The sequence below is a fragment of the Spinacia oleracea genome, chromosome 1, assembly GCF_020520425.1.
Source record: "Spinacia oleracea cultivar Varoflay chromosome 1, BTI_SOV_V1, whole genome shotgun sequence".
NCBI classification, from domain to species: Eukaryota; Viridiplantae; Streptophyta; class Magnoliopsida; order Caryophyllales; family Amaranthaceae; genus Spinacia; species Spinacia oleracea.
This window is the reverse complement of record NC_079487.1, coordinates 108,489,531-108,517,466: the sequence shown is the minus strand read 5'-3', so window position 1 is coordinate 108,517,466 and position 27,936 is coordinate 108,489,531. Positions and strand designations below refer to the sequence as shown.

Sequence of the window (27,936 nt, the reverse complement as noted above, 5' to 3'; positions counted from 1 at the left end):
GTATTCTATCAAAATTTGTGTCCAATTATTATTTTAACCAATTAAATTCATTGGGTCATTTAATTTTCCATTGGGACATTAAATTTTTCTCATTTTCCAATATCATAATTTTGATAAAAGTGAAAACATTATAAATAAATTTAATTTATCTTGTTTAAATAAAAAAAAATAGAGGAATCTCGATGCAAATTAATTAATCGTTAAAACGCGTGAAAAATACCAAACGTAAAGAACAAAAAGAGACGGAGGGAGTAGTAGGTAACTACTCCGTAGAAAATGATGACTTCATTAACAAACTCTGAGATCAAATCCCGTCTACATCACTGTTGTTATGTCTCTCTCGACACATTGGTATTGGGTTGAAGTGTGTATGGATTTGATAAAATTCATACGTAAGAATAATTTTAGTCATGTAGGGTCATGTTAAATTCAACTGGACGACTCACTCCATAAGTTCATAGGCCATAAGTACCCAAAAAACATAATGAATAACAACGGACCATGACAAAGTATTTTTTAGTGTGCATGAGCCACAGGACAATATCATTATAAGGGAGGAAGGGGATTTGAATCTAAAACCTAAAGTATACAAGCTATCGATCTTAAATATTTGACCAAGACATCATTAGTAATGAACCATGATAAAGTAGGGAATGATAATTGCAAGTGACAAAACTTCCAACAGTACACGATTCAATAATACCAAGCCATTAACATACAAATTTGGAGGAAATAACCCAACCATACACCCGTGATCCAACAATCTGTGGGCAGGATTTTTCTGTGGGTCAACAAATCAATAATGTACGTTGCAGTAAAATTAAAAAAATAAAAATAAAAAAAAATACAACAACATGAACACAATTAAGCTAGATAGGTTACAACTTACAAGAATACAATTATGGTGAAAAAATTAAGTGGAAGTGAACTTGTATGCGCCATGATACAAGGTACCATGGTCCCAACTGGTATGAATTAGCTCTGCCTTCCACTCCTCACCAGCGGCGCCGACCACGACATGTAATGGATAAAAGTGTTCTGGGAATGGATGTGCTAATTCCCAGTTTGGTGCTTTACTTTCGTATTTATTCACTTCTTCAATCCTGAAAACGATAGTGCACATTATATCGAACTGTAGTTAAATAGTGGCCATCATAATCATAATCATAACTAAACTAGGTACTCCGTAAAACATTATCAAATTAATTAACGAAAATGATAAAGGTCGCAACATGCGACCTTTAAGCCGCGTCACAATGATGACATGCATGCTTACGTGTCATGATTTAAATTGAAAACTAAAATATTTAAATTATGTAACCTATTATACATGTTTCAAAACAAGGTAAGAAAATTTTAATATTCTAATTTGTTTCCTTTTTTATGTCGACTACCTTATTTACATCTTTCCGTAGTAAAAATATTGCATTGATAGTAAAAATATTTAGATGAAGCGTAGCCTACGTGGCGCTTCTATGTACCAATAAAATTCCGACATATAAGATTGCGACAACTAAATTTTGTCCCAACTTGCGACATTTATCATCACCCATTAATTAATGTCTTGATACTACTCTGTATTGTACTGAGTACTAAGTAGTTGAATTTTCAAACAACAGTAGTTATTCTTAATGAAAGCTTTAATATGAGCTATTCTTCACTATAATTAATCAATCCACGCGCATTACATTGCAATCAATTCTTTATTAGTGTTTCACAACAATTAAATACTGTATAAGATGTCGTCATCATAACAAATAATGTGCCTGTCATTTTTTGTTATGGATTGATGATTGGCGTAGCCAGCAGCCCACATTTTAATTTACAATAGGGCTTTGCTTGTCGTTCATTCGATCTTGAATGGTTCACGTGACGTATTTGACTAGACCAATTCACTCTGTTATACGGAGTAACTTTTTTCGATTAAATTTTGAGAACTTTGACCATGAATTCTCATTAGCATATAAGAAATAAAATAATTACGTGGGGTCTTATTAGATTTGTTTCAACGTATATGTTTGGAATATCAATTTTTTATATTTTTTTACTTGTGTAGAATTAGATATATTTACATTTTGGGTCGTGTTTTGGAGACTGTAAAAAGTCAAATAGAGCAATCTTTTAGTATTGTACTCCAATCTGTAAACCATAGTTAGTTGAAAGGTATTTTATGCACAAGTTCTTCCGTAGTAAGACTTTGTTTTTTTAGACTTTATTTCATTTTGTAGTTCAGTTTCATCCAGCCCGGTTCAATTTAGTTCAATCAAGTAGGGTTTAAGTAGTAAATAGTTGCTACAATAGCATATGAGTCTTTTTAATTCAACTGTTTCGATCTAAATATATTTGCAAGTAGTTTGGAGTTTCGATCTAAACGGAAGGAGTAGGGAAATACCAAAGAAACGCACAATTTGCCTAATGCATATTATATGCACCCAGGTACACCATGCACTCTCTCAATATCACATTTTCTTCTTACATGTGAGAAAAAAATGTGTGAGAAATCATCAATAGATATAAAAATATCTTTGGGTGCAGGGTGCATCCAGATACAAATAATAATTTTCAAATTTGCCATCAAAATATTGAACGAAGATCGTATTCAGGCACAACTTAAAATTTAGCACGTTAATTAGTTTTGACAAAAACAGTACTGGATGAATTTTCATCTTTTTTTTTCAAAGTCCAATTACAGACAATTCGGAGTACGGAGTAATAAATTTGGGGTCATAGTAGCTGAAACATCAATTCAGGGTTCCTATTTGCAACACATCAAGGAACAGGGGAGATTTTGAAGAATAGCCGACAGGGGTGATGGGCTTCTTTTGGTAACTAACTAACTAACTCGTGCACAAAACAAGTACAGTGTACTGATAAGGCTATGATTGCTTCCTCCAACTTTTAGATTATGTTCTGTTTGACAGTATGTGACATGTTTTCTTATGCTGTTAATGCTATTTACGCTGAAGAAACAAACAATATAATTAATGTAGGACATGCCGGTATTATACAGAGGCGGAGACCGGGGGTAGGGGCGGCTGCCCTCCAAAGATAAAAATAAATAAGCTATATGTATTATACAGAGGCGGAGACCGGGGGTAGGGGCGGCTGCCCTCCAAAGATAAAAATAAATAAGCTATATGTATTAATAACTGTAGGAATAAACCATCAATTTCCCCTTGATATATCTTTCATTTCTTAATCGTTTAAAAGAATTCAAAGCTCGTTTTTCTCCTGTTTCTACAAGAATGTTATCGAGAACGATATTTCTAGACAACTCGTTTGATAATTCCCAATATTTTGTAATTCATTTTATCTTTTACAAATTTTAAAAACACGGTTTCTATGGAATCCTTCCACATAAAGGAGGGAGTATGAGTTTCGATCAATTGAAACAATTAAGAAACGAAAAAAATATCTTAATTTTAAAATGAGAAAATCAAAAAGTGATAGTGATTTCAAACAAAGCATACTCTAAACGGGAGTAGTAAATAATAATCAAATTTTCTTATGATAGTAAATACAAAACTAATTTATTTTTAAGGTAGTAAAAGAACCATAATATAAAATACACCTGTACCCATTACTAAATTACCGGGAGGTGAAAGTTAAAAGCTAAAAGTTACCTTCCATTAGTGAGAGCAGCGTCAAGCCAGGATTCAAACGCAGCAGCCCAAGGAGCGACACCATCATAATAATGAGGGGTTTCGTCCAAAGGGTGTGTTGCACTTCCGGAACCGATGATGAGCACACCTTCTTCTTTCAACGGCGCCAACGCCCGACCCAAATTATAGTGGTATGTTCCGTCCATTTTTGGTTGAACTGAGAGTTGACATACTGGGATTTCAGCGTCGGGATACATGAACATAAGAGGCACCCATGCACCATGATCTAGCCCACGCTTTTGGTCAATGTGCACCGTTTCGAACTCCGACTTTTTTAGAACTTCCTCTACTCGTTTTGCCAAATCTAGGGACCCAGGAGCTGGATACTTGAACTGTGAATAAAAAAAAATAAGATGTTTTTTAATTCATTTCATGCAAGTAGTATATTTTATTCCAGATTTCCGAGACAATTATGATAGAGACATAGGCATTATTTGGCAAAAAAAAAAACACGAGTGTACGTCAAAGGCGGTCAATCTTACCTAGTTACATGTCATAACTCATTACATTATGGAGTACTACATTCGTGTCAAGCAAGCAACACAACAACGGAGTATAGTGTAAAATTAAGAGGTCAATTTACTACATTCGTCAAATCATGCCATTTCAAACGTACTTCTTTTGCTATCTAAAAAAATTGTTCTTTTTATTTAGGAAAAATTGATATTATCGGTTCCAACTATGGCCGATTTACTTTAAAAGGTCCCAACTTTTGATTATGTCAGGGTGGTCCCAACTATAGAGAGTGTTTTCCAAAAATGGTCCCTTAGTTAAAATTAAGTGCTAAATAACTTAATTAACACTCATATCTCTCGTGCAATAATCATATTTTTTAATTAAATGAAGTAAATGGAACAGTATGATATGCTTAAATCAACTTAATTAATAGTTTAATAAACCAAAGGACCATTCTTGAAAAACACACCTTAAAGTTGAGACCACTCTAGAATAATCAAAAGTTGGGACCTTTAAAAGTTAAACGGCCATAGTTGGAACTGTCAATATCAATTTTTCCTTTTATTTATTTATGGAGTAATATTATTTATTATTTTGATAAAAGATGTTTTAAAAATAAATAAATAGAAGTTGGGGAGGGTAGAGAAAGATCACCTCATACATGGCATCAGGATAATCATCAAAATCGTAAATAGTATCATTGATATGAACAGCATTAATAGAAGGATGATCAGTTTCCCAGTGACCCGAAATCACGAGTATCGCCTTGGGCTTCTTAGAAAATATTTTCTGTTTCCAAGTTTCAAAGAATGGCCTTAGAGGATGTGCTTCTTCTACTGATAAAATAGGGTTTCCGTGGGTTATGAAGAAGCTTTCTCTGAAATTCATTTCATTATTGTTTTTATCTCCAACCATTTTCATTTTTCTCAGTTGGAGTTAACAAAGAAATTTCACTAGTTTTTTTTTTTTTTTTTTTTTTTTTTTTTGCCTTCTCTATTGATTTCTTCTGAATTTGCAGGTGAACTGTTTAGGTTACAATGGAGATTGGAGAGCATTATAACAATGGTGCCAACCATTCACCTTTGAGTCAGTGACGAAACCAAGGGGGGCCTATCGGGACCATCACATTTAATTTTGCTGAATATTCCATGAGTAATATGCTAGTACATAGCTAGTGATACTACGTACGTACGTAACTACGTAGTTGATTTTCCTTCCCAAATCTTCTTCGGAGTACAACATTGCTGAATATTAATTTTACATCCCCGTGACCTCATTTTATTATTCATGTCGACTTTACAATAATTTATTTTATTTTTTTTCATGGAGTAAATCAATACTAATATATATATTAAAAGACGTTGAGAAAAATATCTATGTGTCACGTAGTACTCTTCACTTTGCGCCACATCATTCACTCGATCACCAAATGAATGACATATCATAAACAACCAAAAACCAATATATTCGAACTCCAGATCTCAAGTGTGGATGATAACTCTCATTACCATCTTAACCAACAACTAATTGTGATTTATCTCTCCACACTAATTTATAAATGAATGTTAACATAAAGTCTAAAACAACTAAATTTTTATGTGACATTTATTTTCTATTCACAATTTTAGAAACATAATAATAATTAAAAAATTAGGACAACTATGAATAAAAATAATGTCATAAATCTCATAAGCATCAACTACATAAATGTTTTACATGGATGCATATATCTAATTTGGTGTTTATTAATTTTATTCACTTAGTTCCCATAGAAAATAAATTATACAAATTGTAAGATGATGTAATTGAAAAATTATTTCCCATGATAAACGACGTAGTGTGTTTGTGTAGTTGGTGAACTAGATGAATGTTTTTCACTTTATAGTATATATGTATTTTATCAAATGTTAAACTCAAGAAAAATCTAAACTTTTAACTATTCCATGTAGCAATCGGGACATCGCCCAGACCACATACTGGTATGTTAATTATCGGAAGAAGGGAAACTTTTGTTACACTTATCCACTTGGATTATGTCATACATAAATCCTAAATTAATACCTAGGTGGCTATGTGGGAAATGATATATGCTTATTTAGAGTTGAGGGATTTATCATTAATTATCCTTTACATGCATAATACATATAATTATAAGTAGTTTTTGGATCTGGACCATGCCTCAAGTTATTGCTAGAATAACAATATTGTTGAAGCTAGTACGATTACACTACAAGAATTTACTTTTTTAATGACAACCTAATAACGACGGGTTAAAAATCCCTTTGTAAAAACTTTTTGCGATGGAGATAACAACCAAACAAATATGGGAACAACCGTTGCAAATTTTTATACGACGGACTAATGACGAGATTTTTCGTTTAACAACTACCCCTTTTATGGCGGGCTCGCGATAGGAAATCCCGTCGTTAATCAACGGTTATTGGCCTTTAGCGACGGAATTTCTCGTCATTAAAGGTACAATTTCTTGTAGTGTTAAAATAACCCGTATTAATTAATAATTTTATATATTAAAAGTTAATATTTTATTTTATTTTTTGAAATTCTAATGTAAAACGGAGTATAATAAACTAGAGGCTTCCATGTAAACAAGGTTTACAAGTATACTCCATATATCAGTTTTATTTATTATGCTTTAAGGTTATTTTAAGACGACCCTAATATTTTGCAATTTTTTTGTTGTACGAGTGATAATGATTTTAAAATCGAGGTGGGGTAAAAGTGTGGGTTAGGCCTTGTCCATTCACCTTTAAAAAAATTATACAGTAAAAATAAGTTTTGATCGACGAGTTTTAAAACACATGGAGTACTAATATTCAGTAAAAATATTCAATGAGTTTTATTTATAGTAAATTTTTACGGAATGTAAAAATGAGTTTTAACAATCGGTCAGTAAGGTTCTGTTTGGTAAGCACTTTCAGTCACCTTAAATGATTAGATGCTAATATTATAAGTCACCTTAAATGATTAGAAGTGTTTGGTAAGTAGCTGAAATAAAATATAAGGTAGCAAAATCGACTTATTTTGAAACGTGAACCAGACTAACGTCTGGATTTCAGCGACTGAAATAATGTTTACGAATGAAATATTGTAGCAACAACTAATCATTTGATTGGAGCTAATTTGCATGTTTATCCTTCCACATGTCCCTATTTTTATCCAATAATGTAACACGTATTCACCATACTCCCTCACATATAACTCAGCTCCTTCATTTTATTCTCTTTCATATTGTAGATCGTATGTATTGGGTAACAAAAAAAAAGTTACAGAGAATAAAAGTTACTACTAGTTAGCATATATATTCATCTTATTAGAATTATTGTTCATAATAATATATAGCTGACATTTTTAAAATCATAATCTGTATATAATCATAATAATATATAGATGACATTTTTAAAATCATAATCTGTATATAATCATAATAATATATAGATGACATTTTTAAAATCATAATTTGTATATAAACTGATTAAATTAGTTTGTTGATAAACAAGGCAAATAATAAAAGAATATTTTCTTAACAAGCGTCAGGGGACTCTTGTTAGCAATTGAATTATTCTTATAAAGGAAATAGTTATAAATGTTAAAACATACACTTTGCATATAGAATGCTAATTAAACTAGTAAAAATTTCAGGTACTTAAGAAACTAGTTCTACCAAACATGTAACACAAACAGATACCTTATCAGTTTCAGTTCCTTATCAGTTTCAGGTGCTAACTTATCGGTTTCAGCTACCTTATCAATTTCAGCTCAACTTCAGCTAGTGTTGCCAAACAGACCCTAAATATCAGTTCTAGTAAGTTTAAGACCTTGCTTTCTTCGCCTTAAAAAAATACGGATTTTTACTGACCGATTAAGTAAAAATAAGTTAAGTTTAGTAAATACTTCATCCGTTCTTTTTAGATGGCACAAATTTTTTATCTCTCTTGTCAATACAATTTTTCAACCATTTAATATCTTTAATTATAAGTTGATATTATAAATCTATATAACGAGACGATTATAACAAGATCCTACATGATTATATTTTTTCTTAAGTATAAATCGCAATAGATAGTTAAAGTAGATTATGTGGATAGTGCTAAAAATTAAATTGTATCATCTAAAAAAGTACAGAGGAAATATATGTTAATTTCAACAAAATAAGTTAGAAACATTAAAACCTCTGTAATTTCAATAAACAAGTACATAGAAAATGAGTAAAATAAGTTTAAACCAGTAAAAGTAATTTAATTTCAGTAAATATAATTTAAATTCAAAAAATAATGTAAGTTTGGCAAATTTAAGGGGAAGAAAACAAGACCTAATTGAGTTAAAATCTGTACAAATAAGTTTTTAAGTAAATTTAATTAGTAATCTCGCACAATGAATTCATTGTGCGAGATTACTAATTAAATTTACTTAAAACTTATTTTTACTAATTCACCGGTGTTTTCGAAAACACCGGTACGGTGAATTAGTAAAAATAAGTTTTAATAAGCAGATAAATAAGTAATAGTCGGGGATTTGCATGCATGTACAAGTTGGTTTTGTCTTGGGTTTAGGAATGCATGTATTCTTGAACTCTTAGTTTGTATAAAAGTTTGATTGAGTATAGTAAAACCTAAACTAAGTACCATCTACAAACGCTGGCATGTTCACACTGAGATGTCCACAAAATATTGAGGACGAGAGAGGTCACTCTCATGTCCCGTCAATAAGAAAACAAGTATGATTCTCCGATCCGCTATTCGTAAGCACTAAGCCGTAAGTAATGGAGTAATAATAATTAATTGGCATGGTAACAAGGCTAACACGTACTAAATTAATACTAGCGGATGGGCATTTTGGGCAAATACAACAAAAACAATTTTCATCCACACACACGCCAACAGTCATTGAATCATTATACAGGCCCACCATAAATTAGGGTTTCCAAATTTCCTGATTAGGTGTTTTTGTTTCAATCACGTGTTTTGTGGCTTTAGCCATTTACGGAATAGTATTAAATTAAAATGACGTGGCAATTTGTTGATCGTCTAATGGGGTTTCATACAATTATTAGCCTACAATCATGTTACGTACTCTTCGTTGTAATTTTCGTCAAGTCGACTGCATGATAATTAAATTACTTAGGACCAGTTTCAGTATAAAATTATACAGGGGGTGCGAAAGTTAGATTTGTTGAATGCTACCTATCATTAGATTTGATCATCAATTGTCACATATCATTTATTTTTGAAAGGAATGTCGTTATACAGATTTCTAGGGTTTGACAAACAATTTAATTACAAGTATAAACATTATTCAAAATATCTTGATTCTGCAGAGCTTTTACACAACTTTTATAAAGACTCTAGCTAGTTTTGGTATGGGCGATGCCCCGGGTTACCATTAAAATATTTGCATTTACTTAGTATTCCTTTTAGCAATGGCAACATAAAAGATCTCATATGTTAGTGGCAAACACTTTATTGTTTAAACTCAAGATTGAGGGTTTATGCAAACCATTTTGATTTTTTTTTTTTAATATGTACGTGATGATTACAAGGAGTGAATAACTCGTACGTAGGGCGACACGTGCCAGATAAACTTTCTTAAAAATATCTTTTAATATATATATATAGTATAGATTAAATGATTTTTATGAATCGTGGTGAAGTCCATTTGTTATCTTGAGTTCTACTCAATTATTATTGCAATCAAAAGTTAAAGAAAACTCAAAAAATAGATCATTTAATTAATTTATATTAATAATTTTACATTATTTACATTATATTAATATAATAATTAAGTAAATGGTTTTGGGAAATTTCAATACAATCTTTACTTTAATTCTTACCAAAAAGATTAGAAATTTCAATAACATTTAAATTCGGAGGGAGTACTTTTTATAGGCTGGAAAAACGAGCGCAAGAGGTTAATTAATCAAAACTGCAAAATCTCACACTACTATAATTTGGATCATTAATGAAAACAAAATAATGACAGGTCAAAAACCCCGTCGCATAAGTTCGTTGCAACGGGGCTAACAACCAAATAAAGACGGGAACAACTGTCACAAATGTCTTTTACGACTGGCCAATGACGAAATTTTCTATCAATGACGCCCCCTTTTTATGACGGGTTCGCGACATGAACTCTCGCCATTAGTGGCCTTTAGCGACAGATTTTTCATCGTTAATGGTACAATTTATTGTACTGTCAGCCACAAGCTAGGTGGATTTATCGCCAACAAAGAAATTTTGTAGTTTGATTACTATATTGTAAGTGAATTAGTTTGGTTATAGAAAATACCTAATTATTAGACCTGGTTATTGGGCGGGTCAGGATCGGTGCGGGTCAAAGAGGGTTAGGTAGTAAAAGGGTCAGTTTTAACGGGTCAATAATGGGCGGGTCAAAGCGGGTTGCGGATCAATAGTGGGCCAATAGTGGGCGGGTCAATAAACGAACAAGAAAAATGAAAAAAAGATAGTCGTATGCGAATACAAGTGAATACGAAAACATACATATAAATTTTTACATCAGAACTATTTTAGTTTTCAAAATTATTGTGTTATAAGTTCGACTCTATATTGACCCTGTCTAATAAAAGTCTTGTCCAATAAGAACCATATCCAATAAAAACCCTATTAACATGACCCAAATCCTATATCTATTTGGCTACCCTGTCCAATAACCTTGTCTAACGATTAAGTGATTTTACTCTTAATAATCAAGTCCAGATGCACTTACATTTTCAAAAGGTTTTTCCATAGAATCATTGGGTACCCTATGAGGAATGATCGTACTTTTGAATAATTTATACCACATTTTTTCATACACAGTGATCTTTACAGTTATTATATGTATATATATAAAGACAAAAAAAAAATTGTATGAATGAGAGAATATAATAAAATATGGATAAAGTATGAGAATTTTGTAAAAAGATGGTAAAGTGTAAGAAAAGGTGAATATAAATTGTAAATGTTGCGGGATAAGAGAGAATGATTCCAAATTTTCATGTTAAAAAATAGTAAAAAAACATATGTGAAAACATTAAAAAACGGACTACAACGAAAATTGTAAGTATCATTTGAAACGGAGATAGTTTACGGAAAATGTACCAGACACCTTATAATAATGCACCTTACTTTATGTTTGATAAACATCCAAAATGTTTGCCAATCATGTTGGTTTCTAATTAAAATAGAAACCAACTTTTACCAAGGAACAAGAGGGGTTTGTAAAAAAATATATTTTCTTGAGGTGAATTAGAGGTTTCACTATTTTAAAAAATTAATGGGAGGTATCAGATAAGAAGTATGGAAGAGAGTTTTGAGATGAAAAAGCTAACTTTAAAAAAGCTCAATATATGAGCTTTTTGCGTAAGAGATTTTAAAGCGAGTGTAAAATGACAATTTTTCATAATATTGTCTAAGATTACAACTTTACCATCCTACATTACTTAATAGTAATGTCGTTGATGGTTATTTTGCACATTATACAACTAAATTCTTAGATCAAAATGTTTAATTTTCTTATTCTAATTAGATCCTCAAATCTTTTTCTCTATGATGGTGCAATGTTATATCGTTGTGAAATTGTACTATACTACTATCATAGAAAAAAATGATTCCGCGATCTTGATGATCTGTTATAAAATCCTGGTAATAATAAAGTTGATGTATGGTTTGGACGATTCTGCAAAGAACATTGTTCAATTGCCTAGTGCCCTACGTAATTGTAGTTTTCTTTAATAAATTTTTAAATTTTCCTCTCGAATTTCTTTTTATTAACAATATATTCTTCACATTTTTGACAATTAACTATTGATTGGTTTGACTATACCAAGTTTTATTCTGACCATCAATATATTAATTTTCTATAATGAAAACAAGAAAATATACATTAAGTTATACACAGAAAAATCTTACCTATTATCATTTGTTTTTAAATATTAACAAAAAAAAAAAATTGATAAAGCAAAATGTCAAAATCTCAAATATGATACGACTATACGAGTAGTACTCCGTGTAAAATTAGGAAAGTACCACGTAAGTAAAACGGGTTTTTATTCGACACCCATATCCGTTAATAACGCCCTCATTTTTTACGTGAATTACGAAACTACCATTTGTAAACTAAATTACCCCCTCCCTCTTCACCCTCCCTCGCTCTTCCTCCTTCACGCCGGCCACCCCTTCCGGCCACCCAGAAGTTTTGCCGGCCTCCCCTCGCCGCACTCCGGTCGGGTTTCACCCCCTCCCCCTTCACACCTGTCGTTTGTTTGCGCCGCCTCCCCCTCGCCGCACTCCCCTTCGCTTCTCTGTATTTTGATTCCCTTCCCTCCCCCTTCACACATGTCTTTTGTTTGCGCCGCCTCCCCCTCGCCTCACTCCCCTTCGCTTCTCTGTATTCCGATTCCCTTCACTCCCCCTCGCCGCCGCAGAAGGTATGCCGGAGTTTCGTTTATTTTTTTGAATTTAAAGCCGCGCACGACTTTTACGTGGTTTCTCTGACCGCCGCGCACAGCCAGTGCGCCGGCGACACGAGGGCCGTGCAGATCTGGTGCAGGGCTCCCCTATCACCGGAAACCACACAAGAGTGGTACGCAGCCGGCAACTTCTCTCTTTGATTTTTTTTTTTTAATTATTGTAGATTTAATGCTTTACTATTTCTTTTTTTATTATTAAATTTTTGTTGATTTTATTATTTCTGATTTTATTTGTTTTAATTTTATTATTTAATTTTCTGTTTTAATTTTGATCGCCGGAAAAAATGGTTTCCGGAGAAGAAATCTTGACGCCGGCGGAGGGGGAGGGGTGAAATAAAATAAAGGGGGATAACTTTTTATAAAGGAAAATATGTACTTTCAGACTAAAAATGGCGATATTAACATCCGCGAACGTCAAATAACGATACATGTTTTCTTTGGTACTTCAAACCTTAGATATTTATCCAACCCAATGGAGGACTCTAGACTTCTAGAGACTGGATGGCCAAAAACGTCAACAAAATGGAAAAAGCTAGGTTGGGATAGTGAGTGGGAGACTTGTCATTTTGTTTTTACCCTTTTCGGGTCACAATTCATTAGGATTAGGAGTGCACTGTTTTGTGGCCATTACCTTATTGGTGTTTGTGCCAAGCCTCAACTACCATTTATTAACTTTGTTATAACGTGGCAAATCTAGCAACCCGAAAGGTCGTTACTCACTAGATTGGGTCATAAATTGAACGGGCCCAAAGTCGAGCAAGGTCGGGTACTCGGGTAACCTTTGTCGGGCCCAGCATTATATCACGGGTTTTTTTGGCAACTTCACATGGAGAAATTAATAAATATAAAAATGAATTCGTACCGTCGTTAAACAGTAATTATTAACGTCACTATTAAATTAACGCGTATTGAAAGGAGGACCTTCTAACTGTATATTTTGTACTCTCTCTATTTTGAAATAACGGAGATAGTTTTCAAGTATTAATTAAGTGTTTAAAATTAATAAAGACACTTTACATTACTTGACAGACACAATTGCTAATAATGTATTATTTGACCATTAAATATCTCTAATTTTTTAATAGTAATCATTTATGTATTACAACTAATCCAACAACATTTTACATACTTCGTAATATCATTTGATTTATATATATTAGTAAAAATTTAAATCAAACTTAGTATTTGAATAGTGCTAAAGTACAAGTGATACATTTAAAAAAAAAAAAAATCCAAGGGAATAATTAACTCACACATGCAGTATAAAATACCTAAACATTTTACGTGACCGAAACACACACACTCTCACTCACTTATCAACAGTGTTCCATAGCTTAACTTTTGTTAAGCCTTTCTTTAATATTTTAAGAATGGATCACGCAACTCTAGCCTTGGTTCTTGCCATTTGGTTCATTCTTTTTCATTTCATTAAAATGTTATTTAATACACAAACTAAAAAACTTCTTCCTCCAGGTCCTAAACCACTTCCCATAATTGGAAACATTCTCGAAGTTGGTGAGAAACCTCATCAATCATTTGCTAATCTCGCTAAGATTCACGGTCCTCTAATATCTTTACGTCTAGGAAGTGTCACAACTATTGTTGTATCCTCAGCTGAAGTTGCCAAAGAAATGTTTCTAAAAAAAGATTACCCTCTTTCTAATCGTACTATACCTAATTCCGTCACGGCAGGCGACCACCATAAACTCACCATGTCGTGGTTGCCGGTCTCCCCAAAGTGGCGGAACTTTCGAAAGATCACAGCCGTTCATTTACTATCTCCCCAACGACTTGATACTTGCCAAAGTCTAAGGCATGCTAAAGTACAACAGCTTTTTCAGTACGTACAAGAATGTGCTGAAAAGGGGGAAGCTGTTGATATTGGCAAGGCTGCATTTACTACTTCCCTTAATTTGTTATCGAAATTGTTTTTCTCAGTAGAATTAGCTTACCATAAATCCCACAATTCCCAACAATTCAAAGAGCTTATTTGGAACATTATGGAAGATATTGGGAAGCCTAATTATGCTGATTATTTTCCAATTTTAGGCTGTTTAGACCCATCAGGTATTCGACGCCGATTGGCGTCTAATTTTGACAAGTTGATTGCTGTTTTCCAAGGTATTATCACTCAAAGGCTTTCCCGTAGTGATTCTACAACCACCGCAGCAACGGCGCCGGCGACAGCGACGGATGATGTGCTAGACATTCTTCTAGACCTCCACAAACATAATGAGCTCAGTATGGGCGAGATAAATCATCTCCTCGTGGTAAGTCGTACTTCGTACAGTAAAATTTGCAGCCGATTAAACGTCATCACTTCTAATGAACTAATTAACAACATACTTAAAATTAATACGATTTCTAATATAAATTAGAGATACTAATACAGTTGGTGTAGCTTTCATGGAGAACGTACACGTACTATAGTGATAGCTTGCCCAGTTGCCTGATGGTGGGAGACATTTTGTTTTGTGTATGGGTTTTTTTTTCTTTCTTTCTCTAAGTTGTTTTAAATTAATTGGTTTAGATATTTTTAAAAAGTTGTATTTTATGTATTGTATATTTTATACTATTAATATACGTAGTACGAAGTATTGACTATTAATTTCCTCTTTGATGTACTTTGTATTTTAATAATGTTTAAATAAGCTAGCATTATGCTTTACAAAAGTTGTGAGATAAAAATTAAAGTTTTTTTTTTTGATAAGTAAAAATTGTATTAATTAATTACTACTACGTAAAAAGTTACCTTCGCAATAATTAATTACTACTACGTAAAAAGTACTATGTATAATAATTCAGAATTTAGTATCATACGGAGTAATAAATGAGAATTTGTGATTTTTCATAATTGAGATATTTGTTGTTAATTTTTCCTAATTATAATTATTTGTGCATTAGGATATTTTTGATGCTGGAACTGACACAACGTCGAGTACTTTTGAATGGATAATGGCAGAGTTAATTCGAAATCCTAAGATGATGAAAAAGGCTCAAGAAGAAATTGAGCATGTCTTAGGAAAGGATAAAAAAATTCAGGAATCAGACTTTATTAAATTACCTTACTTGCAAGCAATTATTAAGGAAACATTGCGGCTACATCCACCAACAGTATTTCTTCTACCCCGTAAAGCTGACATTGATGTTGAACTGTATGGATATATTGTGCCTAAAGATGCACAAATTCTTGTTAATTTATGGGCCATTGGAAGAGATCCTCAAGCATGGAGAAAACCCGAGGTGTTTTTACCCGATAGGTTTTTGGGATCTAAAATAGATGTGAAAGGAAGAGACTTTGGACTCTTACCTTTTGGAGCTGGAAGAAGGATTTGTCCTGGAATGAATTTGGCTATTAGAATGTTAACTTTAATGTTAGCTACTCTACTCCAATTTTTCAATTGGAAACTTGAAGAAGGTATGAATCCGGAAGATCTAGATATGGATGAGAAATTTGGGATTGCTTTACAAAAGACTAAGCCTCTTAAAATTATTCCAGTCCTTAGGTATTGATTGAGCATCAATGGGTGTTTATATTTGAATGTGTTGTTAGTCAATTTATTATGTAATTGTTTATCTCCAAAAGTTCATGTTTGTTTTAATTATTAAATTATGTTTATGTCAAATGTTATTTTATGTAATTTCCATTTACTTTTGGGTTCAAACTCTTATTCATTTCGCTTGTATAATTTTATGCTCTCTTATTCAATTATGTAGATCTCCATATCAACCTTTACAAAGCATTGAACTGTCGTACCTAGTTATGCTTCAATTAGAAAGTTTAAGTAAAAAGTCTAAAGTAAGTTAGTGATCGATGTAGGAACAAAATTAAGACATTTTCCCATAGAGATAAATTAACATATATAAATGGCCAGAACTTGAGTGAATAGAGCGTTAGCTAACTGAAAGATACATTTATTTTTTCCGGAGTTATTTGGAAATGAGCCATTGGGGTAGAGTGTCCAAGTACTTACTTGATACAATAACACAATTCAAGCTCCAAACAATACTATAGAGGGAAACTCCAACCAATATAAAAACGCACAAGTTCTAAATCCGATCTTGAGTAGTTTGATTCGCTTAAAATATTATCAATTAATCTCAAAAAGAACACAATTTATTGAAGAACAAATCGAAATACACTAGGATCAAAACAAAACACTATCAAACTTTCTGAATCCCTGATAACTCAATCATCATAATTCATAACGTTATTTGTACCCCAAAAAATAAAAATAATCATAACGTTATCTTTTGGGCCTAGATTTTCCTACTAACAACACAAATTCAAATTCATGTGAAAATTTGAAAAGGAGCGTATAAACTTGATTATGAATTTATCATGGTGGCATCACTAGATTTTATATGAGGCCCAAAAAAACTACCAATAATCAATTTTTTTTTTTTTTTTTTTTGTCAATTTCCGACTTAATACTTCCACATTTTTTAATTGTTCTACTTTAACTTGAACCTTTAGCATGCAATACAAAATTTTAGTCAGCAATACTTTTAAATATCTTCAGAACCAATCATAGGAACTAAATATTTTGTAAAAGCACATAAGGAGAAATCTAACAACATTTTCCACAATAAGTTTTTTATTATATGTTTGCAAAACAAATTGTCAAAGTAATAATGTACTTCTTATGTAGCAAGTGCTGAAATTTAAATGGGAACACTTAAAACCGGAGGAAATATGATAAATATATGAATTATTTTTTTTTTGATGCGAATGAGCCACAAGGGCAATATAAATTACAAATGGGGGCGGGGGATTCGAACCTGAGACCTATCGTACACAGGCCCTCAGTCTTAACCACTAGGCCAAGACATCATTGGTATAAATATATGAATTATGGGAGGGTGTAAAATTGACTTCTATCGCCAGATGGTTCAGATGGAAGTTATCTCTATTCTATAACAGAAAAGGGGACGATTTAATGTCCATGTAAAAAGACAAAAACACCATAATTAAATAACTATATATGGAGTAATTAGCAATATCTCTATTGCATAAACCAACTCTTAAGTTTTGACCACTTTCTTTTTATATACATATATAAAAAAACTCTTCACAACTTCCATGACCACATAAAATATCAATAACACCTTTACTTAATATTTAATTAAAATGTTAAAATACATTTGTAAAGTGTTGCGACATTATTTGCATATAAAATATGATTTTCGAAATACACGCTCGTATCGCGTGTATACTAGTACTTTTATAGTTGAACGCAAATGTCAAGTCTAACTGTTTTTTCTTAACTAAACATTTAATAGTTCTTTCAGTCATCATATTTAATTATTAAAAGAAAATTTCCCACGTTTCAGAAAGTTGTTTATGTTTCACTTTTTACATAAATTTTAATCTATTTTTAAGCGTTAATTAGTATTTGGGTTCGGGCGATTCCCCGGGTTAATACACGGATACAAAATTTAAATACTCCATAATTTTTAAATTGTCATTTATTATATTTTGTTATGAAAAGATGACATATAATTTGATTTGGATTAGTGGTTAATTGTTTGGTTTACAAATTAGAGGTCGTGGGTTCAAGACTTGTACCACACATATTTATCATTTTTAAATAAGTGTGTATGACATGGGACAATGAAGTGAGATTAGTGTGAGTGCCACGTGGCTAGCTTGCCTATCAACGCCTTTTAATATATATACTATAGATAGATTCTTTCATACAATATTTTAACTAAATTTATTAGAAATTCTATGAACTTATCTAAAACTAGATTAAATCCCGTGCATGCACGGATTTTGATAATTTTTTCACAAAATATTTAACTGAATATCAAACACAAACTAATGCATAATCATAACATTTTAACATATGAATTTAAATTTATTCATCTAATTAATATGCATATTTAAAATGCTAAAATGGTAATTTACCGAAATATTAAGTAATATATTTTCCATTATTAATACAACGATTTGACTAAATCAATTTAGAATAATTATCATTAAGTGGCATCTATTATTGCCATAATTTTATAAACTAAATTTTATTTCTATACATAAATATTTTATAAAAAAAGGTAGAGAATATAAATAAAATAAAACAGATAAATTTTTTGGGAAAGTGATTTTTGGCGGGAAAAAATCGCACCAGGAATTGACACGTGTCTTTCCTGGTGTCTCTTTTAATATATAGTAATAGATAGATAGATTTGACTAAAAGATTACCAATTTAGATTAATTATAATTAAGTGACATCTATTATTGCCATAATTTATAAACTAAATTTTATTTCCATACATAAATAGTTTATAAAAAAAAGGTAGATAATATAAATAAAATAAAACAGATAATTTTTTTGGGAAAGTGATTTTTGACGGGAAAAAATCGCACCAGGAATTGACACATATCATTCCTGGTGTCTCTTTTAGTATATAGTAATAGATTATTTTGGTTTGTTATGGTAAGTTATAAATAGTCTTGATATCAAAAAGTAAATATTAATGAAAATAAATTGAACAAAATATGGGCTAAGAAAAGGATGGAGTATAATTGTACAGGTGTGTTAACATGTCGACGTATCGTTATCAGAAAAAGGATGTGCTAGAAGGGGGTCCATTAGTGTTTTCATTTCAGGCCCAACCATAAACTATCATCTAGGCCCATTCACCTAATGATTGCCAAATTAGTAAAACGTGGCAAGCAGAGTTTCATCAATCATTGCACTGTCGTTTTCCCCTTGGAATGAGTAACTTAGTTTTTGACCAACAGCTAAACAAGACAACAACGACCCGTAAAATATCGGTGTGGCTACATTACTATTATGGGTCTGTAGGATGGTCATGACTCATGACTAATACGGAGTAAATGAAATACTTACAGTTACTAGGGAGGGTCTGCTGGCCCGACCCAGTGAGGAGCTGACAAAGAGTGGCCCAACAAGGCCCAAATGGTAAAAGTTTTGGGCACAAGCTAGCCCGCCCAAATTTTTAATTGGGCAGCCCAAAACTGTAATTTAGTACAATTGGTGATCAGTTCGAGATGATACTTATTTTTACTTTATTAGGAAAGAAAACTTAGGTCGATTACTCGAAGTTAACTTTTCAGACGAATAAAGTATTTTTAGCTGGTAGAACTAGCACGAAATGGTTCTTCTCTAACACAAAGATTAAAGAATACTATGTATAATGGAACACATACCCCGACCTCAATTGTTTTTCACATTTGGTTGACTCAATTTAAGCCATATATGAATTGGTACACTTAATAACATGTACCAATTACGTCCACTTAATTGAATGACTTGAATCTAGAATCTTACAAGTTTGAACCATATTGTAAGAGCAAGTGTAAAGCCTTAAACTACTGATCGACTTAATAGATAGCTTAACCACTTAATAAGATGTAAATGAATTCCATGCAATTCTTCTTTTAAGACAGTGATGCAGTGACTAAAAAACCGCCCAAGAAAATAATTTATTTTTTTGGACTTTTTAATCGGAACAATTTGGCCATGTAAAATAATAGCAATTTTTGGACAAAAAAATGACACAACAATAACATATTACACGGTGAAAGTTAGCTGGAAAAGAACTTATAGGAGCCATGAGACAACGTACCATGGTCCCAACTGGTATGAATAACCTCTGCCTTCCACTTTTCACCGGCGGCGCCGATGACTACGTGCAATGGATAAAAATGCTCTGGAAATGGATGTGCTAGTTCCCAATTTGGTGCTTTGGTTTCATATCTATTAACATCTTCGTACCTGAAATACAAATCATATTTAACATGTTAGATATTATGGAGTAATAAGTTATCTAGAGATCTGTCAAAAATCGATCCCACCCGAAACTGATCTGAAAATATTGGGTCTTGAACAAAATTTTATGACTCGTAACCTGATTTTATCCGTACCTGAACAACCCTTAAAGTAAAAGGTCAAAAGTTCGACCGAACCCATTTTTGACACGACCGATTGAAAATCGTTGTACTTATAGTAATAAATGAGATTATAAGAAATTTTAAGCATAATAAACACATTGTTGTTACTATTGTTAGGCGTAATATGATTTTCATTTGAATTATACGTCATTTAATGATTGAATTTGACTAGATATAAACTTGTGTATAAAAAGTTGTTAATGTGAGTACATATTTTGTATATTTATTACATGAATTAATGAAAATGTAATACGCGTTTTAAATTCTCTCAATCTGTTGCGTTGACCTGAACCACAAAGTTTCATTTCATGAACAAGCCTATGTAATTCGAATCCAAAAATGACCGACCTGATTAACCCGAAACTAAAAGTAATTTTTATAAACCGACTCGACCGGCACGTTCGAAGATCTAGTTATTCTCGAAATAAATATCCACCCAACTCGCTCCAAGACCCGCATTATTTACCCATTTCAAAATTGGAGGTTTGTGGTGCCAAGAAGTCCAATAACTTCCAAGTCTACGTTCAAACATCCCAATCATACTCTGGAATCGTTTTTTGGTTTTGTCATACTCTAGAGTACTCTTATTTGTCAACATTAGTAATTTAGCAAATAATTATTCCCATTATGGGAAACCGTTCTTGTCCCAACAAAACAGTCGGTGTCAACAAAACAGTTGGTGTCAAGAAAATTACTCGGTCACCAAAAGAGTACTCTCTATTACGAAGTAAATTTTACTTTTTTTTAGGGGATTGTATTAACTTTTACTAATTTGCCCTAAAGTAAATTACGGAGTATTTATTCTTGTTTTCGACTGATTTTATTTGAGTGCACACTTGGTAATAGCTCAAATGTTACTCCGTACTCTGCCCGTGTCAAGCTAGAAGCGATAGAATTACGAGTTGTGCTTTCGAATGCAGAATACTAATTATGATTGTAACGGTTATATATATTTCAACGTATATTTCTTAAAGAATTTAAATATTTTATAACTTTTAAGACATGTCTCGAAAACTATAATAAGTCAAATAAAATAATAATTTATGGACATAATTAGAAGAAGCTAGGTACTCCTAAATCTTAAATAGTTACCTTCCTTTAGTGAGTGCTACATGAAGCCAAGAATCAAAGGCAGCTGCCCAAGGAGCAACCCCATCATAATAATGAGGTGTTTCATCCAAAGGGTGTGTTGCACTTCCGGAACCAATTATAAGTACACCTTCTTCTTTCAACGGCGCCAACGCCCGACCCAAATTATAGTGGTATGTTCCATCCATTTTTGGTTGAACCGAGAGTTGACATACCGGGATGTTAGCCTCGGGATACATCAACATAAGAGGCACCCATGCACCATGATCTAACCCACGCTTTTGGTCAATGTGCACCGTTTCGAATTCTGACTTTTTTAGAACTTCCTCTACTCGTTTTGCCAACTCTACAGATCCAGGAGCTGGATACTTGAACTGATAATAGATCAACAACGGAGAATTAGTGAATTATCATATATATGTTTTTTTTTTTTGTTATTATTCAAACATTCCACTAAAAAAATGTTACTTTCTATGTTTCCAACGTCCAAAATTGCATTTTATAAATGTTTCATTTGTTATACCCTCTAGTCCTCTACTAGACTACTACGTACTTTTCTAATATAGGAAAATGATATATGCTGTCGTAAGGCTACAATGCTGCATATATCATTATCCTTATCGTAAAAATATTTATTGAATATAAAATTATTAATTACTCAAAAACTATTTTGTGAGGGAAAATCACTCAATATACTTGAAGTATACGAGTATGTACATATTTCAATCTAGGGCATAAGCTAGAGGCCGGCCTAACATTACATTACCAAAGGGAAGACATTAAGTGAAGAGTGAATGAAAATTGAAGAAAGAAGTTTGGAAATACTCATTTAAAAAAACAAATTCTGTTTTGTAAGGGTTTATTACAAAAAATTAAAACAATCTAAAAACAAAATAAATTAAAAATTGGCGAGGATGGAGAAAGATCACCTCATACATGGCATCAGGATAATCATCAAAATCGTAGATAGTATCATTGATATGAACAGCATTAATAGAAGGATGATCAGTTTCCCAGTGACCTGAAATCAAAAGTATCGCCTTGGGCTTCTTAGAGAAGATTTTTTGTTTCCAAGTTTGAAAGAATAGTCTTAGTGGATGTGTGTTCTCTACTGCCAAAATCGGATTTCCGTGGGTTATGAAGAAGGTTTCTTTGATTTTCAATTCATTATTTTCATCTCCAACCATTTTCATTTTTCTCAGTTGGAGTTAATAAAGAAATTTCACTAGGTAAACTGTTTAGGTTACAGTGGAGAGCTAGCATTATAACAATGTTGCCAACCATTTACATTGACTCAATGGCGAAATCAAGGGGGCCTACCGGGACCATGACACTTAATTTTGCATTTCTAGCATATATACTCTATTTGTCTCTTTTTGTTCTTACCATTTTTTGTTTTGGGAGCCCGTTTTATTCTTTACATTTGAATATTTCTTTTATATTGTAACACAATTTGACAATTTTAACCCTAATATTTCAAAGAAAAATGTGTGAGTTGTCAGTGACAGATCTTGAAAAGCTTTACGAGGTGGCTATATAGTAGAAGAATTAAGCAATTATATTTAAATTCTAGGGGGCGTAATTAAAAATACACTACATAATTTTTCAGCCGGGAGGACGGGCTCACCCAAGCCATAACTAAGAACCACCACTGGCAAGTGCCATCTACTCCATAATTATTTTATGGCAAATTTATCACAAAAACTTTCTTATAAATTGAGTTTCTTTGTGAGAAGCTACCTTAATTATATTAAAATTGGAATGACTAACTTGACTTTACTAGGTGTGAAGATGTATCTCACGTGGCATCTCACGAACAATGGGTAATTAAATAGCAAGTAAGATGCATAGGGTAAAGTCAATCCCTGAATTTTGAGTTAACATTCATAATTTCGGAAAAAGTAGTATCTTACAATTTTTTTTTTAAGGTAAATCCACAAGGAAAAAGTTTTCTTCCTGCCCAAGTTTTTCTCTCGGCGTAGGATAGCTTCTTTCCTACGCTGTCGCCATGGCAGGAAAATTAAAATCTCGAAAGAAACAATCAAAACCGGTAGACCCTTCGTCGGATTCTCAAGCGAAGAAGACAAAGGCCATGGATGAGGTTCTGGGAGTTGCAGCTATGGAGGTGGAAACTTGTGATGAGGCGAATGATTCCACGAAAGAAGAGGGTGACATTTACTCCCCTAGAACTTCGCTCTCTGTTTTGAAAACTCGATCGGAAGCCCATAGAACGTTCTTGTCCTGGTTGTCGGTGATGAAAACGGGACATGGACATAGTACGAATCATCAGGTAACCCGGCCATATACCCTTTTTTCAATCTGAATGTGATCATGTTGAGGAAGAAAATGTTAGCATCTCTGATAATATTGTTAGCATTGATTTGGATGACATCAACGATGAGGTAGATTACTGAAATTCGGCGGTTGTTTGTGCTGTTTTAGGTGCAAATCCTCCATTTCGGTAACTTAAGGGTTTTTCGGGCGAATTTGGAAAAACCTAGGGGTGGATAAGGTGGTGGAGATTGAGCATAGGGTTTCCTTGTTCTCTTTCTAACAGTGGAGAATAGGGATAAAGTAATCAATGATATTAGACCCGCTTTCGATAAGAAACCAGTGATTTGTAAACTATGGCATAAAGATACTGTGGATTTTAAGGATGAGGTGAAGGTGGTTCCCATTTGGATCCACTTGAAGAATCTTGATCTGAAATTTGGGGGGACCATATGTTTGAGAAAGATTGTGGGTTCCATAGGGAATTTTGTTTAAGCAGATAAAGCTACAATACATAGGAAGAAGGTACAATTTGCTCGAGTTCAAGTTGAGGTAGCACTCACTCAGGATCTCCCTGAGTGCATTAAATTTCATGATGAACATGGCAACTTGAAGTCAATCAATATTGGTTATGAATGGAAACCCATAGTATGTGATCATTGCAAACTTCTAGGTCTCACTGCTGGTGACTGTAGGAAGAAGAAAGGGAAGAAGAAATGGGTTGTTTAGGGGGTTAATAACACCAGAACCACTGTAGTGCTGACTTCAGTAGAGGGGTTTGTTCTGGAAAAGAACACTATGCATCATAGAAAGGAGTTAACATCACCTGTTGTGGCGACCAACTCTTTTCAGGCGCTGGATACTCAAGACCACATAGCTAATACAGGGGAGGGTCTTGTTGGATCCTCCACTAGGTGTGAACATGGATCAATGGATGGAGGTGGGAGACCTCCTGACATTGATGGATATCCTTTTTTGGAATGTTAGGGGGGTGAATAGGTGTTCCAAGCAGAAAGATGTCAAAGTTTTTCTGGATTCCAATAGGTGTAGCCTAGTTTGCCTTCTTGAAACTAAGGTCAAGGCCAAGAATCTTGGGGCTTTGTACCTAAACTTGTTTAGTGGTTGGTGTTTTACTTCCAATAGTATTTGTCATCCCGGTGGGAGGATTGTATTAGCCTGGAATCTTGGTGAATTTCAGGTTAATCCTCTTTTTTGTTCCAGTCAGCTGCTCCACTGTGAGATTTTTCTCAAAAATGGAAATAAATTCTTTTGCTCTTTCATTTATGCTCATAATTCCCAAAATGAGAGAGTGGCTATGTTGAAGGATTTGTGTGATTTAGCAGATGGAATAAATGGTCCTTGGATTCTGATGGGAGACTTTAATTGTGTTCTTCATACTGGTAAAAGGGTGGGAAGTCCAGTGAGACTTAGTGAGATACAAGAGTCCCAAACTTGTGTGAACAAGTGTGGTCTTGAGGATTTTAAGTCAAGTGGGAATTTCTACACTTGGAATAACAAGCAACAAGGGGATATAGAGTTTTCTCCAAGTTAGAAAGAGTTCTGATAAACCAAACTTGGAGATGTAAGTACCCAAACACAGATGTGTGTTTAAAAAATGAAGGCTATTTTGATCACTGTCCTGGTGTGGTTGTTGTGTACCCTCAACTTGCAGTGGGAAAGAAAACATTTAAGTTATTTTTAATGTGGAAAATGGCTCCACAGTATAGGGAGATTGTGAAGAATGCTTGGAGTAGTCATCATTGGGGTACAAGAATGTACCAAATTCTCAGAAACTCAAAAATGTGAAAGTGGCCTTGAAAAATCTAAATAAAGAAGGGTTTGGGGAAATTGAGGTACATGAGCTTATTGCTTCTAAGAATCTCAGTGCTTTGCAGAATGAACTACATCTTAACCCCTCAGATGAGGAGTTTTTTTTTTTTTTTGGTAGGTAAGAGTAAATAATAAATTGCTCAATGTCCAAAAAACGGACTGAAAAGAACAGAAGAAACATCCATGAGGGAGAGACCCACATTCTAGGAAGGGTTGCCTCAAACCTAAAAGAATGAAACCCAATTATAACACAACAACTACGAAATCCTTCTACGTTGGGGAGTAAAACTCCAAACAACCACAATATAAGAAAACTACAGCATTCTAATCACTCAATTATAGGCTAGCAAGCCATGCTCTATCACTATTTGATATTTTCATAGGGACAAGTTGCTTGACTCTACACAAAACATCAGCTTTAATTCTCTGAACAATCAAGTCTGGCTGTTGTACCTGAAGATTCCAAACAGCAGAATTTCTTTGCAGCCAAATTTGGTAAACTGCAGCTGTAATGGTGGCAATCTGCACCCCTTTTTTGAATTTTATCCCTTGATCTTTGTCAAGCCATCTATAAATTTTGTTAACACCAGAAGCCTTGCATCCTATACTTATCCAATATTTAATTTTTTCCAAGCATAATAAGCTATAAACACAAGAGAAAAAGAGATGGTCAGCGGTCTCACAATATTGCCCACATAAAGGGCACGTGTCATCTTTGCAAATCTTGTAAGTATAGAGTCTATCCTTGGTTCTTAGTCTCTTAGACATTGCCAACCAACATATAAAGCCGTGTTTAGGGACGTTGAGCCTATTCCAAGCCCATTTTTGCCAGATCACTTTGTTTTGATTTTGTGACAGCCAGGTGTAACCACTGCCCATAGAGTAACCTTTTAGTGCTCTAGCAGACCAAATATCCCCTGTATATCCTCCCTTAAGCTTGTCCTTAACCTCACAGATTTGTTTCCAAGTCCAGCTTGCAGTTTTATGGGGTTTGTAAGACCAAAAATCCTTCCCTTGGAGATAGACATGTGATACCCATTTTAGCCACAAGCTGTCGGTTTTACTTGCTATATTCCAAACGTACTTCCCTACAGCCGCAATATTCCACATGTAACAATCCTTAATACCAAGACCACCATAGCATTTGGGTTTGCAAATAGCTTCCCAAGAAACCATAGGGGTCCTAGTACTTATTGGTTTACCATCCCACAAGTAGTTCCTACAAACAACAGTTATCTCCATAAGGACGTTTTTTGGGATAATAAAAATATTAGCCCAATAAGAGTGAAGAGAGAGGAGAACAGAATTGATCAGGATACATCTGGCAGCATAAGAGAGAGCTCTAGAACTCCAACACCTGAGCCTAGCAGTAATTTTATCTACCAGAATGGAGCAATCTGTAATGAGGAGTTGGAAAACAAGTAGAAGATTGCTCAACAAGAGTATCTTGTGACCCACAAAGCATACCTAAATTTCATATTTCACAAGGCAAAGGTGGTGGGCTAAAGGTAGGGATGATAACACTGCTTTATTTCATAGATCCATAAGGCAAAGGCAGATTCACAACACTATTTTTTCCATAAAGGATATGCATGGTAATTGGACCACTGATCCTGCTCAAGTACCTAGTGCATTTTTGGAGTATTATCAATGGTTGTTGGGGGTCTAGCACCTGTAATAGAACACCCGTAAAACAGATAGTGGTCAATAAGTGACCCCTAGTGAATGATGCAATGAAATATTTGCTTATTGATGCATAATCTAAAGCTGAAGTTAAGGCTGTCATGTGGGACATTGATGGGAGCAAAGCTCCTGGCCCTGATGGGTTTGGAAGTGCCTTTTTCAAAGGTGCTTGGGAGGACATTGGTGAATATGTAAGTGATGCTATTTTAAATTATCTGAACACAGGAAAACTCTTGAAAGTGATTAATACCACAAGCATTACTCTTATTCGTAAGGGAAAATTCCTTGTGAGTGTTCAGGAGTTTAGGCCAATCTCTTGCTGTAATGTTGTGTATAAATGCATATCCAAGGTGCTTTGCAATAGACTCAGAAATGTTTTACCTGATTTGATTTCTCATAACCAGGTATCTTTTGTGCATAGCAGATTCATAACACATAATATCATGGTGTTCCAGGATTTAGCCACGGGGTATGAAAGGAAGAATGGTGGAGCTGGTTGCATCATTCAAATTGACCTGCAAAAGGCCAATGATACTGTT

General features: G+C 33.5%; 3 protein-coding genes across 5 annotated transcripts; 1 reads left to right on the top strand and 2 right to left on the bottom strand.

Annotated features, from left to right (window-relative positions):
• Window positions 1-889: 889 nt before the first annotated feature.
• LOC110786746 (4,5-DOPA dioxygenase extradiol 1) lies at window positions 890-22,848 on the bottom strand. 3 transcript variants are annotated; one of them, XM_056839080.1, is made up of 4 exons: window positions 22,543-22,848; window positions 21,617-21,987; window positions 20,200-20,348; window positions 3,756-3,994 (listed from the first exon to the last, which is right to left on the bottom strand). In XM_056839080.1, exons 1-4 carry the CDS (start codon window positions 22,804-22,806, stop codon window positions 3,906-3,908), a joined length of 873 nt encoding a protein of 290 aa, XP_056695058.1. In that variant the 5' UTR covers window positions 22,807-22,848; the 3' UTR covers window positions 3,756-3,905. The 3 variants fall into 3 exon arrangements, with proteins under 3 accessions (XP_021847014.1, XP_056695058.1, XP_021847013.2); XM_021991322.2 differs by lacking the exons at window positions 20,200-20,348; window positions 21,617-21,987; window positions 22,543-22,848 and adding exons at window positions 890-1,103; window positions 4,773-5,073 and having other exon boundaries at window positions 3,624-3,994; XM_021991321.2 differs by lacking the exon at window positions 3,756-3,994 and having other exon boundaries at window positions 19,892-20,348.
• LOC110786796 (cytochrome P450 76AD1) lies at window positions 13,884-16,303 on the top strand. The gene is made up of 2 exons (XM_021991378.2): window positions 13,884-14,873; window positions 15,508-16,303. The coding sequence occupies exons 1-2, from the start codon at window positions 13,974-13,976 to the stop codon at window positions 16,114-16,116; spliced, it is 1,509 nt and encodes a 502-aa protein (XP_021847070.1). The 5' UTR covers window positions 13,884-13,973; the 3' UTR covers window positions 16,117-16,303.
• A 3,202-nt stretch (window positions 22,849-26,050) lies between the features above and the next one.
• LOC110786763 (uncharacterized) lies at window positions 26,051-27,500 on the bottom strand. The gene is made up of 2 exons (XM_021991339.2): window positions 27,410-27,500; window positions 26,051-27,111 (listed from the first exon to the last, which is right to left on the bottom strand). Exons 1-2 carry the CDS (start codon window positions 27,498-27,500, stop codon window positions 26,051-26,053), a joined length of 1,152 nt encoding a protein of 383 aa, XP_021847031.2.
• Window positions 27,501-27,936: the final 436 nt, after the last annotated feature.

Excerpts from the sequence above, each read along its gene's own strand:
- LOC110786796 (XM_021991378.2), top strand. The coding sequence starts at position 13,974 with ATGGATCACGCAACTCTAGCCTTGGTTCTTGCCATTTGGTTCATTCTT. Across the intron at positions 14,874-15,507 it reads AGATAAATCATCTCCTCGTG|GATATTTTTGATGCTGGAAC; the intron begins GTAAGTCGTACT and ends TTTGTGCATTAG.
- LOC110786746 (XM_056839080.1), bottom strand. The coding sequence starts at position 22,806 with ATGAAAATGGTTGGAGATGAAAATAATGAATTGAAAATCAAAGAAACC. Across the intron at positions 20,349-21,616 it reads GTAGCACTCACTAAAGGAAG|GTACGAAGATGTTAATAGAT; the intron begins GTAACTATTTAA and ends TTTGTATTTCAG. Across the intron at positions 3,995-20,199 it reads TCATACCAGTTGGGACCATG|TTCAAGTATCCAGCTCCTGG; the intron begins GTACGTTGTCTC and ends TTTTATTCACAG.
- LOC110786763 (XM_021991339.2), bottom strand. The coding sequence starts at position 27,500 with ATGACAGCCTTAACTTCAGCTTTAGATTATGCATCAATAAGCAAATAT. Across the intron at positions 27,112-27,409 it reads TCACTTATTGACCACTATCT|ATTGCTCCATTCTGGTAGAT; the intron begins GTTTTACGGGTG and ends TCCTCATTACAG.